At 35.1% G+C, this 12286-nt stretch overlaps 2 protein-coding genes and 1 long non-coding RNA gene across 3 annotated transcripts; 1 reads left to right on the plus strand and 2 right to left on the minus strand.

Moving 5' to 3' along the window:
* Positions 1–1471: 1471 nt before the first annotated feature.
* Positions 1472–2679, plus strand: LOC111807256 (calmodulin-1). Its single transcript, XM_023692901.2, has 4 exons — positions 1472–1608; positions 1707–1864; positions 1958–2035; positions 2124–2679. Exons 1-4 carry the CDS (start codon positions 1527–1529, stop codon positions 2295–2297), a joined length of 492 nt encoding a protein of 163 aa, XP_023548669.2. The 5' UTR covers positions 1472–1526; the 3' UTR covers positions 2298–2679.
* Positions 2680–3786: 1107 nt separating this feature from the next.
* LOC111807254 (ATP sulfurylase 1, chloroplastic) lies at positions 3787–7123 on the minus strand. The gene is made up of 5 exons (XM_023692899.2): positions 6567–7123; positions 5446–5851; positions 5121–5381; positions 4957–5043; positions 3787–4145 (listed from the first exon to the last, which is right to left on the minus strand). The coding sequence occupies exons 1-5, from the start codon at positions 7070–7072 to the stop codon at positions 4002–4004; spliced, it is 1404 nt and encodes a 467-aa protein (XP_023548667.2). The 5' UTR covers positions 7073–7123; the 3' UTR covers positions 3787–4001.
* A 3215-nt stretch (positions 7124–10338) lies between these two features.
* Positions 10339–11802, minus strand: LOC111807259 (uncharacterized). Its single transcript, XR_002816935.2, has 2 exons — positions 11037–11802; positions 10339–10611 (listed from the first exon to the last, which is right to left on the minus strand). It is a non-coding gene; the product is annotated as an uncharacterized LOC111807259 (long non-coding RNA).
* Positions 11803–12286: the final 484 nt, after the last annotated feature.

The raw sequence follows: 12286 nt of genomic DNA on the forward strand, positions 1-12286 counted from the left end.
AAAGATGTATATTTTTTTTTTGGTTATTAAGAATGTGAACATACAAATTTATGAATCGACTACACTTTGGTTATTAAGAATGTGAACGGTACAAATTCATGGATTGACCCGTGGTCATCTTAGGTCAATATTATAGGTTAGTAAAATAGTGAAGGGCTTGGAGTGAATAGTTTGTAGATAAGTTTATCACGACCTAAAACTTATTGTCCAACTAGTGTCCTTGACAACCAAATATGGGAGTGTCATAAAGATGAACCAACTACTCACATATACTCGTTTGGGATTATTCGATTTCTAGTCGAACTTTCGCTTCTCCCTCTTTTTTCTTTTATTTCTTTTTTAACAATAAATACATTTCATTCGTTCATTCCTTTAAAATCTTAGGAGGAACGACAAAATCTAGGAGATGGATTTAAGGTTAACCGTAGTAACGACAAAAAAAGGAAATAGTCATTATGAAGCACGTAGTAACCCTTTTTTTTTATCTATCCTAAAGTTAACCGTTTAAATTTAGATTTAAATAAACTTCTATGGATCGAACAAAAAAAATATATAGTTGATAGAGATTGTGAAAGCAAACGAACCATAGAAAATCCTAGAGTGAAAACCGCGTGATTTTAAAGTACATTTTGTCTTATCTTCAATTTTCAAACTTGTTGGCCCCCCAACTTCTATGTCATGATTATGAAATTTTCCATATCGATTATATTTTATTGCACTAGGGAACAATATTCGTTCATGCATCCATACAAGCAGGCATACATACATGTTCGAGCATGCCTACACCCATGCGTCCATGCATACTTCAAAAAAAACTTACAAACATACATGCATGCATGCCTACATCCATACATACATGTATGCATACATAATTGGAAAAAAAAACGTGTCTTCATCCATGCCTGCAAGCATAATTAAAAATAACTTAATTCTATTTCAACTGATATTTACTCAAATTTAAGTGGTCCATTTTTTCCATTAAATTATAAATTTGGATTTTTGTAATTTAAATTTAATTTCATTTTAATCCTATATGTGCAATAAATTTTAAATTTAATTATTCAAAATTTATACGATGAGAATATGATTAAATTTATACATTAAAGTAACGTGAATCTTCATGATCAAGATTTTTCATGAAACTCCACAAAAGTTGAATGTCATTTTTTTCTTCTAAACTTGAACTTCTATGAAATTGCCCAAAGGTTTGACCCGAGTAAAATTTGCCTTACAATATATTATTTTCATAATTTAAATTCTCCTAAAAATTAATATTAAAATCTACTTCAAACCATTAACCTCTCCCTAACACATGGGTATCATTCTCATATTCATGGAATATATGGTTGTTATAATATTTTTTTATTCGATATCAAAATTTAATAAACTTTTTAAAAAAAATTTAATAAAAATTTGAATATAGCCGTGCCTTTATATATACTCATATAACCCATGAGGACTCTCCTCTCTCTCTCTGTCTCTCTATCCTCTGAAGGAGTTGTGTTAGTTCCCTTTCTAAGGGTTCCATGGAGATGGGGGAAGCTCTAACTAAAGAACAAATGGATGAGCTTAGAGAAGCTTTTCTTTTGTTTGATAAAAACAGAGATGGTGGGTCATCTTCTTCTTTCATTTTCTGTAACATCATGATTGAATTCTGTTTGAACAGTTCAGTTTACGTCTTTTTATGTTGGGAATTGAACGAGCAGGTTGCATCACACTCGATGAACTTAGAACAGAGATCAAAAAATTGGGTCAAAATCCCACGGAAGAAGAGCTGAAGGACATGATCAGAGAAGTCGATGCCGATGGCAATGGAACCATCGAGTTCTGGGAGTTTCAGATATTGATGTCCAAGATCATGAAGGTCCACCATTTCCATTCATTTCATCTCATCCCCCTTGATTTTGAGTTCTTTGTTATAAATTTGAGAGCCCATTTTCTCTGCCCTGTTTTATAGGAAGAAACAGAGCAGAAGCTCAAAGATGCCTTCAAGGTGTTTGATAAAAATCAAGATGGGTATATATCAGCAAATGAGGTAAACAAACGCAAAATCTTCTTCAATTTTTGAGGAAACCCATTAAGGAATGCTATTTATATCATCATAAATTGGTTTTTATGTGCAGTTGAGGCATGTTCATCTGATGCTGAATCTGGGGGAGAAGTTAACAGAAGATGAAGTTCTTGAGATTATCAGAGAGGCTGATTTGAATGGTGATGGCCAAGTCGATTACCCTGAGTTCGTCAAGATCATGACTGAACATGCCTCAGAAATCCTATCAAAACGAGGCTTTTTCTAATGATAATATGATAACCAAAGAAAGAAAGGTAACCCTTGTTTGATTTGTATTTTAGTATTTGAGTTCATGTCAATTTGGAAGCTATAGGAGTTTATGGTTTAAATACAAAGAAATGATATTGATGTATGGTTTGGAAGCTAAAGAAAGCAAAAAGAGTTTATATTATGATGTGCTGAATTAGCTGAGCATTCTTGGTTGAATTTAGAGGACAGGATGATGAGAATTTTGAGGTATTTTTAGAAATTTCTTCGATGTCCATGTCCATGTCGATGTCCATGTCGGTGTTAATACGTGTCTTTTTGCTACTCGAGCTCGAGAGCGGGTTGTCTGTGTGGTTGGTGTGTAATCATTCTTCCAAACAAAACCAGAAAGCTTGACCAAATCTATCAACTTCATTTCACTTTCTTGGTTGTTACCTGTTTTCTTTGTAAAGACAAAAGTACAGGTTTCTTTCATAGATTATGATGCTTAGGATATGATGCTAAGTTCTGAAGACCAGCAGCTCCCATTTGAGGTTTGTTACGACGAGGCAATGTTGAAATTCGGTTTGTGTGAGATTCCACATCGGTTAGAGAGGGTAACGAAACATTAAGGATGTGAAAACTTATCCTTAGTAAATACGCTTTAAAACCATGAGGCTAGCGGCGATATGTAACAGGCTAAAGTGGACAATATCTACTAGCGGTGGGCTTGGACTCTTACAAATGGTATTAGAGCCGGACATCGGGTGGTGTGCCAGTGAGAATGCTGGCCCTCAAGGGTGTGGATTGTGAAATCTCACATCAGGAGGGAACGAAACATTCTTTATAAGAGTGTAGAAACCTCTTCCTCTTTCTGACATAGGCGTTTTAAAATTGTGAGGCTAATGGTGATACGTAATGAATTAAAACCAACAATATCTGCTAGCGGTGGGCTTGGACTATTATAGTTTTATTCTTCGGTTCCTAATATAAACACGAAAGTCGAAGGTTTCTGCATTTCTGAGTTAGATGGGATAGCAAATGAAACTCCTCATCTTTTTAAACGATAAGATCAGCCAAAGACAAATATTTCCATGAAAAAGTTAGCCTATAAAGCTGCTGAGTTCAATAAGAGAATTTAATCAACTCATTTGTAACCGTCCAAGCCTATCGTCAATAGATATTATTCGCTTTGACCCTCGACCTCACAATTTTAAAACACGTCTTCTAGGGAGAGGTTTCCACATCCATATAAGGAATGCTTAGTTCCCCTCTCCCAACGTAGAATCTCACAATCCACCCCTCTTGATGCCCAACGTCTTCACTGGCACACCGTCCCAGTGACTGGCTCTGATATCATTTGTAACAACCCAAGTCTACCGCTAGTAGGTATTGTTCGCTTTGACCCTCAGCCTCACGGTTTTAAAATGCGTGTTCTAAGAAAAGGTTTCCACACTCTTATAAGAAGACTCCAACCAACGTGGGATCGAGACAACCAGTCCGGAAAGAGAAATTCAAACCTAGCATGCTAGCTAAAATCACACTTATATTACATAAAAATGAAAATCGAAATGCATGACACTTAAATTTTACATGCCCATGAGCATATATGTTACAGGGTTAGGCCACTGCCTCAAAAGACTTTATTCAGCTCAAGACACCTAACAGAATATCAAGTTTATATCACAAACAGGAGCATAAAGTGTTGTGCTGAAATCCTGTGATGTACTATGATCTACAGGATTTAAGCTGCTACAGCTTCAGGTTTGGGGATCCTTCCATTGTTTGCTGGAACTAAGCTTTCGTAGTATTCGACCAACACGCTCCAGCCACCGGGACACATAAACCCGTCTGGAGGGTTCTCCTTATTCCTTGCAAGAGTTCGCATCTAACAAATACCAAGAAGAGACATCGACTCAGAATGTTTCAGTTTGTTCCTTCTAGGAAGCCTAGATTTCTAATAAGGAATGAAAAAAATTTTATTCGCCCTCGTAACATTCCAAGCTCACCTCTAGCAGATACTGTCATATTTGGGTTTTCTCTTCTAGGCTTCTCTTCAAGGTTTTAAAACGCGTTTGTTAGGGAGAGGTTTCCACACCTTTATAAGGAATGCTTCATTCTCCTCTCCAACCGATGTGGGATCTCACAATCCACCCTCTCTTGGGAGCCCAGCGTCCTCACTAGCACAATGCCCGGTGTCTAGCTTTGATACCATTTGTAACAGCCCAAACCCACCGTTGCCAGATATTATCCTCTTTGGGTTTTCTTTTCCCTTCTGGGTTTCCCCTCAAAATTCTAAAACGCGTCTGCTAGGGAGAGATTTATACACCCTTATAAGGAATGTTTCGTTCTCTTCTCCAACCGATGTGGGATCTCACAATCCACCCCCCTTGGGAGCCAGCATCCTCGCTGGCACACTGTTTGGTGCCTGGCTTTGATGTCATTTGTAACTGCCCAAACCTACCGCTAGCAAGTATTGTCATTTTTGGGCTTCCCCTCACAGTTTTAAAATGTGTCTACTATGGAGTGGTTTCTACACCCTTATAAAGAATGCTTCGTTCTCCTCTCCAACCAATGTAGGATCTCACACCCCTCTTTTGTTTTTTAGTTTTAAAGACAAAAGACAATAATTTCCTGTTGGAAAAGCTATGAAACGACATCGATTCTCTCGACTTGCGAAGATTGGTATGCGGAAGTACCTTGGTGCCTGATATGAAGAGGAAATCCTGAGGTCTTGAAGGATCAAAAAAGGCCATTTTGCCTTGAGTTTTGTCATATGCAGCAACCTGCATTATAGTTGGAAGTTGGAATTAAAGGAAATATGAAGCAATTGTGGCAGAAAAGTTGCAAGTTCATATGATACCTTGAAAGGAAGGATATTTAGGCGCTCTAAACCAGGAGCCATGCTCAATACTTTCTTCCCATGGTCAGGATCATAAAGGTCCCTCTTCTCAGTAGGATGGCCCATACCAGCAGGATCTCGACCAACAATGTAAAAGTTAGCCCCTGCATTGATCCTTGCCTTTGCGTGCCACTGCACCTCGGTTGGACCCGCGTAGTGCATCGGCGACGGGAAAATGGAGACAACGGTCGTCTCGGGATCAAGAACACCATCTTCAAGAACCTAATGAAGTGTGGTTAGTATTTGAGGAAAATGGAAACATGATATGAAAGGAGGGGTGTGGTACCTTTTGATGTTGTTTGATCCTCCAATGCAGAGGAACATCATCAGCCTTGGTGTAGCCACCCAATGGATTAAGCAAAAGGATGGGGTTGGTGTAGCCCATATCAAGAAGGCATCGACGAGTATCGGTCATGAGCAGAGCATGACCGTTGTGCACCGGATTGCGAAGCTGGAAAGCGAACACTGCATCGGCATTGCGACTGATGAACTCGTTGCGAAGTTGTGCAGGCGATAATCGAAACGAGTCGAGCCCATCGTGGTACTTGATTGGTTCAATGACCTCTAGATCACCTCCTATCAACCAATTTCCAGCATTCTTAATAGCCTCATCAACATAAGGAAGACCTGGAGCTGTTGTTCCCCATGTTCTTGCAATCCTTTCTTCCTTCTGTTGCTTGTATATCTCAATACTACTCGAAAAAAAATTACAACTCGAACAATTAAATTGAGTTTAAATTCTCATATCCCACTTGTTGTACTAGAACACTCCTAGCTACAATAATTCCAAGCTAAGTCTTAAAATGTCAGTATCTACTCATTCTTTTTAACCGTAGACAACTTATCAATTATTATTATAAAAAATAAAAAAATTGAACTCTTTCATAAAAATTACAATTTTTTAGTTTAATCGATCCAGAAATTCTATTTTTATCTAATCAAATAAAAAAAAAAAAACAAACTTGGTTCGTGTTAGCTGCAGTTCTATTCCTACCCCGATCAAGAGTGTCCCGACTCTGTTTAAAAAGACTCAACAATAAACTAACGTGTAAATGAAATATAAAATTTATTGAAAATACACGACTAAAATTTTGATATTTGAAAATATAAAATCCAAAACTAACCTATAAAAATATCCTATGAAAAAATTTCAATTATTTTAATTTATCAATGTGTAACTCAATTAATTAAAACAATATTTACAAGCTTACCATTGGTTAAAAGAAATATATATGAGTAGCATACGAATTGGAAAATTATAAAATTTTAATATAATGTTTTTATATGAAAAAATTAAATACAGGCATATTTATAAAAGCCCAAAAAATTTACTCTTTGTTTAAAAAATAAAATATAAAATGATTTAAAAAAAAAAAAAAACGGTTAAAACAAAAGGCGTGATCTTACTCATTGAGAATTGCAACCGGGCGATCATCGGAGCCGAAGAGCGCAACCTTAGAGGAGGCGCCGATTCGGGTCTTGACGGCATCGTCGATGGCCAAAACGATGGGCACCGACATGTTAACAACCGATCCATCATGAAGACGGAGCGAATTGAAATGAAGCGTTTGGAGGAACTCGGATTCTCTCATGAACCCGGAAAGAGGGCTAGCCCAGCCCTCGCTCAGAACGTGCACCCATTGCAGATCGATTCGCGACAGCTTGACTCGGGGCAGACTCAGAGCCTCCCGATTCTTAAAAGCCCTCATGGATTCGTCCACAATAAGGTCCACAAGCTTGCCTCCATCCGGGTCGATCAACCCGCACGAGACCCGGATCCGACGGCGAGCGTTGTTTTTAATTCTGAGAGAAATTGGTAGTTGAATCGACGGTGAGGTGGTTTTGACGAAGGTTATTGGAGAGTGGGGGAAGGCGTTTGAGGGTTTGATGAAGGCGGCAGCCATGGACGCCATTGGAGGTGAAGACCCAAGCTCAGGCCCCGCTTCGGTTCTGTTCTTCTCTGTTTCTTCGGTGATCGGTTTTAATAATTAATGGCATGATAAATTCGGTTTATTATGCGCCAAAACTAAAAGGTACTTTTTTTTTTTTTTTTCAATTATATATTTTTTAATAATCAAATAAAATTCTTTTTTGCAATAATTGAAAAAAATATGGTAAATGGATTTTATTCAATAGTAATGTAATAATATTATTTTATATTATAAGCCCAATTCAATAATAATTAAAATTTAAATTATTAAACCTTTAATTATTAGTCAAGAAAAACAATAGTAAAATTCCCTTGATTTATGTAGCTCGACAGCTCACGATCTTGCACGTTATGTTCAGAAACATCCTTGGATGTTCAACTCTAAAAAAACGCTACACCATCAAAGTTTTAATTTCTCCAGACCCATTTGATTATGGGAAGTAAATTTAATTTGTTGATTTAAAAAAAAAAAACATATTTTGGTGGGATTAAAAGATCTATTTGAAGAATATTGTAAAAAAAGAAAAGGAAAATAATTAGAAAATTTTAAATTAATTAATTAAGATTAGTGGAGTTTGATTAAGGCTAATGGATGAAGACTTTGTTAGCTTTTAAATTTTCGTAGTAATAGGCTAAGCTCAACTTTTGGGCAGCCATAATAAGTTTAAAATAATTGCATTATTTGCCTTTTTAAAAAGTTATTACATTAAAATTTTTAAATAAATAAATAAATAAAAACTTTTATCGGTCTAATCTCGACTTGGATCAACTCTAATTTAATTTCTATTTATACCATTATTTAATATACCTCTATCTTATAAATAAAAATTAAAAAAAAAATCTACAAAAATGTTTTAAAAAATCTATAAAAAAAATTTATACAATTTTGTTTTTTTTAAACAAATTGAAAGAATTTAAAACTCTTGTTTGACTTTTATGGTAGCTTTTGACCTGATTTTTAAAATATTTTTAAAAAATAAAGAAAATAAAAAGAATTATTTTATAGATTACTCTTGTCGCGACCATATAATCAATTTTTTTTTTCTTCATTCAACCCAAAATCAATTTTTACAAATTATAGAAAGTAAAATAAAGAAATTTAGATAATTTATTTATTTTTTTTTTTTTTTTTGAAGTAATTAAAGATTATTTTGCAAGAACTAGCTAGGAAGCGGAGTGATATATATAAATGAATTTATTATATAAAGCAATTAAAAATATTAAAAATATTAAAAATATTTATTAAAAGAAAATGGAAAAGGACAATAACAGTAAAGCTGACAGCTATCAAAAGTTGTGGCCTTTTTATATTTTAAATTTAATTGTATAAATAATATTTAGAAATCATGTAATACAGGATTACCACTGTAATCTCTTTGAGATTTGATTAAATACTAAATTACTAATTTCTATTTCTTTTTATTTTTTAAAAACAAAATATCTTCCTTTTTATATATATTATTTGTTTTTGGAATTTGACTATTTCAACAATTATTATAAAAAAAAATTGTGAGAAAATAAATACATTTCTATAAAAAAAAAAAAAAAAGCAAATAATTGTTTTCCTTTTTTTACCTTTTACATTTTAAATTTTAATATAGGTTTTAAAAATATTCTTAAAAAGTAAATAATTAAATATTATCAAACACCAATATTAATTAATTTTTTTAAAAAATTTGGATTTATTTTAAAATAGCAAAAGAAAAAAAAAAAAGGAGTGAAGATGGGCCATGGCCCTAATGGAAGTCAAAAGGGTAATCAAACAATTTGGCAAACCACCCCTTATAATTAAATTTGTCCCTTCATTTTTCTCCTTAAATAAATGTGACGACTCGTTTCAGATCAAAACAAATCGTTTTTCTACTAATCCCATCTGGGGAGTACGCAAGAATGAAATTCAAAGAAATTGACATGGGTTTGTGGGCCCGCACAAATGGTGGAGCATATGGCTTAATTCGAAGAATCGTGCTTGACATGCTGCAAATTCTTTTGAAAGAAGGGTGCTTTCAGGAACACAAACATAGGTGGTGCATGGTTGTCGCTGGCTCGTAAGGTGTTGAGTTAAGATCTTATGTCATGCTCATTTCTTTCGTCTCATATTGATTTGTTCGATATTGGATCTCTGGAGTATGGTTATTATGGTGTGGGTATGAAGGGAAAAGTAGAAATGTAGGCATAAATGCAGTCAAAAATGGAGATTGAAGGTCCCCATGATCCAAAATGACAACCCTTTGGCCACACAGAGGAACCCACTTTCTGCGACATCAGACAGAGACTCGCAATGGTTCATTTTCCAACAACTTTGATGGCAACTTGGAAGGGATAGCATTAGATATCACTGCCCATTATTAATAACCCTCCTTCATATTTGTCTCACTCTCTACCCCTCTCTCATAAGTTTTAATTCCTCACCGTCTATTTGTATCGATCATTATACGCTCGTATTTATCACTAGTTCATGTAACGACCGATATCTAGGATTCAGATTAAGATTTAGAATTTGAATTCAACACCGGATGGTTTCAGCATTCTCTTGTAATGACATGATCACATTAGTAACTAACATGATGGAGTTCTATACTGTTGATATAGATAGTAACTTTTATTTCTTTTAAATTTTTTGGATCGATTTCATGCACCCTTCGAATTCTTGGTTCAAAAGGAAAGGGTTCAAAGAAAATAAAAAATGGGGATCATTCTTTAATGAATTTCCTTCTAACATGGTTGCTTGATTTGTACATTCTATGTGGTAGGTTAGTTTCTATGTTCTTCATTAAAAAAAGGTTCTACACCGAGCTTTCATAATTATGTCTAAATAGGTGTTCGAATTTCTTAAACTAATTGTTGTTGTATAAAGTCTTCGACTTTAATAAATTGATTAGACACACAAAGTTAAAAGTTCAACTTTGAAGAATACTCCGATTTATCAAAAAAAAAAAAAAAAAAAAAAAAAACATTGCTATTAGACATTATTTGAGATGTTTATCGGTATGAAAGAACGAATCAAACAAAACATACCATAGTGATTTATTGTAAACAAAGTTCGATGATTAAATATCTACCATTTGAAAGTTGTGGAATATCCTGGCAACAAAATACACAACCTTAAAAATTTCAAATTAAAGGTCAGAATTTTGAAACTCTAAACTCTAATCTTATCGGGTTCTGACGAAGATAAGATATAAACGTTCTTGGATGGAATTGGCTTATGAAAAAAAACAAATTTTTACAAGAAATGAACTCACTATAAGCAAGGAGAAAAAACCCATCGACCATAAATCACCCGGAGTACTTATCAATTCAGGTCTTTTGATCGACATTATAAAATATGAACGTCTTTTGATCGACATTATAAAATATGAACATATAAACGGAGAGATCAAAAACCTTTTAACGAAAAGAAAAGTTTTACATTCAAACTACGAATCAAAGAGACAATTACCTTATCGTCCCACCCGATCGACACACAAACCGAAGATCTAGCCTTGCAATCGACCGAAAAAAAAAATGTTGCCTGCAACACTAAAAGCATAAGAAACAAAATTAACCATGGAATGACAAGAAAAATGAAAATGTCTAGAAATGACGAAATTTTAGTTCTGAAATATCGTTATCATATTCACTTCTCTGCATCGTTTGGTTTGGTGTTAGATAAGACACACTGGTAATCCAGAAAACACGACCAAGTACGAAGAAACATAGATCACATGTTTACAAATTTATCCTCTTTTTCTCTCTCATCCTCTATGTAATGCCCTAATCACTCTGAATCTCTCTCGAAAATCCCCCAACAAAAACAACTCCAATTCCTCACAAATCAGAGATCTGCTTGTTTTTCTTCTTTAAAATCATCAAAATCCTCAAGAAATTCACAAAAAGAGAGCGACCCAGAACAAAATTCAACAAACCCAGATGAGGAATAGGGACAAAGAACATAAATTTCGTACCTTTTTTAAGGATTATGGATAGAAAACGGCTGATATTGTCAAGAAATTTGAATTTAGGGCTGAATTCTTCGTGGAGCAAGCAACAGGTGAAACTGCCATATGATCTAATCTTAAACCTCAGGAGAATCGAAAATTAGGAGAGATTAAGGTTAGATCATGCTGGCAGCTTGAACCGTTGTAAGCGCACGACAAAAATTAGGGCAAAAAGAGAGCCAAAGTTTGCAGCTTTTTTGTTGATGGAGGAGGATAGAAGGAAGATGAAGGGATGAGAGATTATATATACACACAAATTTGTTTTTTTTTTTTTTTTTTTTTTTAATTTTTAGGGTTTTCATTAAGTTTTAGAGTTAAATTATGTAAATGAATAAAAACAAAAGCAAAAACAAAAGAATGAGAGAGTGATATAAGTGGTCCAAGAAAAGGTAATTGAAATTGAATATTGTCACGCCAGGACTACAACACCTAATGCAGTTTGCAGATAGGTTAACAAAGCCCTTCCTATGTATAAACAACCCATTCATAACACATTACTTTTTGGGTTTGGAACCCTAGGGGATTGAGTTTTATATTATAACTAAACACACCCCATTTTAAGAACATGGGCTTATCTTTACTTTTAAATACAATAAACAACTCAATTCGAACACAACTCAGTGCTAAAGTCGATGGTTCACTCTCTAACCGTGCAAACGAGGTGCTCAGTGCTAAGGTCGTTGGTTCAGTCTCCTACTCTGTATAAACGAGGTGCTCAGTGCTAAGGTTGATGATTCAGCCTCCTACCCTGTATAAACGAGGTGCTTAGTGTTGAATCGTTGGTTCAGTCTCCTACCCTGTATAAACGAGGTGCTCGGTGCTAAGGTCAATGATTCAGTCTCCTACCCTGTATAAACGAGGTCCTCAGTGCTAAGGTCGATGGTTCAGTCTCCTACCCTGTATAAACGAGGTGCTCAGTGCTAAGGTCGATAGTTCAGTCTCCTACCTTGTATAAACGAGGTGTTCAGTGCTAAGGTCGATGGTTCAGTCTCCTACCCTGTATTTTAAAAGAGGTGCTCAGTGCTAGGGTCGTTGGTTCAGTCTCCTACCCTGTATAAACGAGGTGCTCAGTGTTAAGGTCGATGATTCAATCTCCTACCCTGTATAAAAGAGGTGCTCAGTGCCAAAGTCAATGGTTTAGTCTCCTACCCTGTATAAACGAGGTGCTCAGTGCTAAGGTCGATGGTTCAGTCTCCTACCATGTATAAACGAGGTGA

This window comes from Cucurbita pepo, chromosome 12 (genome assembly GCF_057944985.1).
Source record: "Cucurbita pepo subsp. pepo isolate OVF chromosome 12, ASM5794498v1, whole genome shotgun sequence".
Lineage (NCBI taxonomy): Eukaryota > Viridiplantae > Streptophyta > Magnoliopsida > Cucurbitales > Cucurbitaceae > Cucurbita > Cucurbita pepo.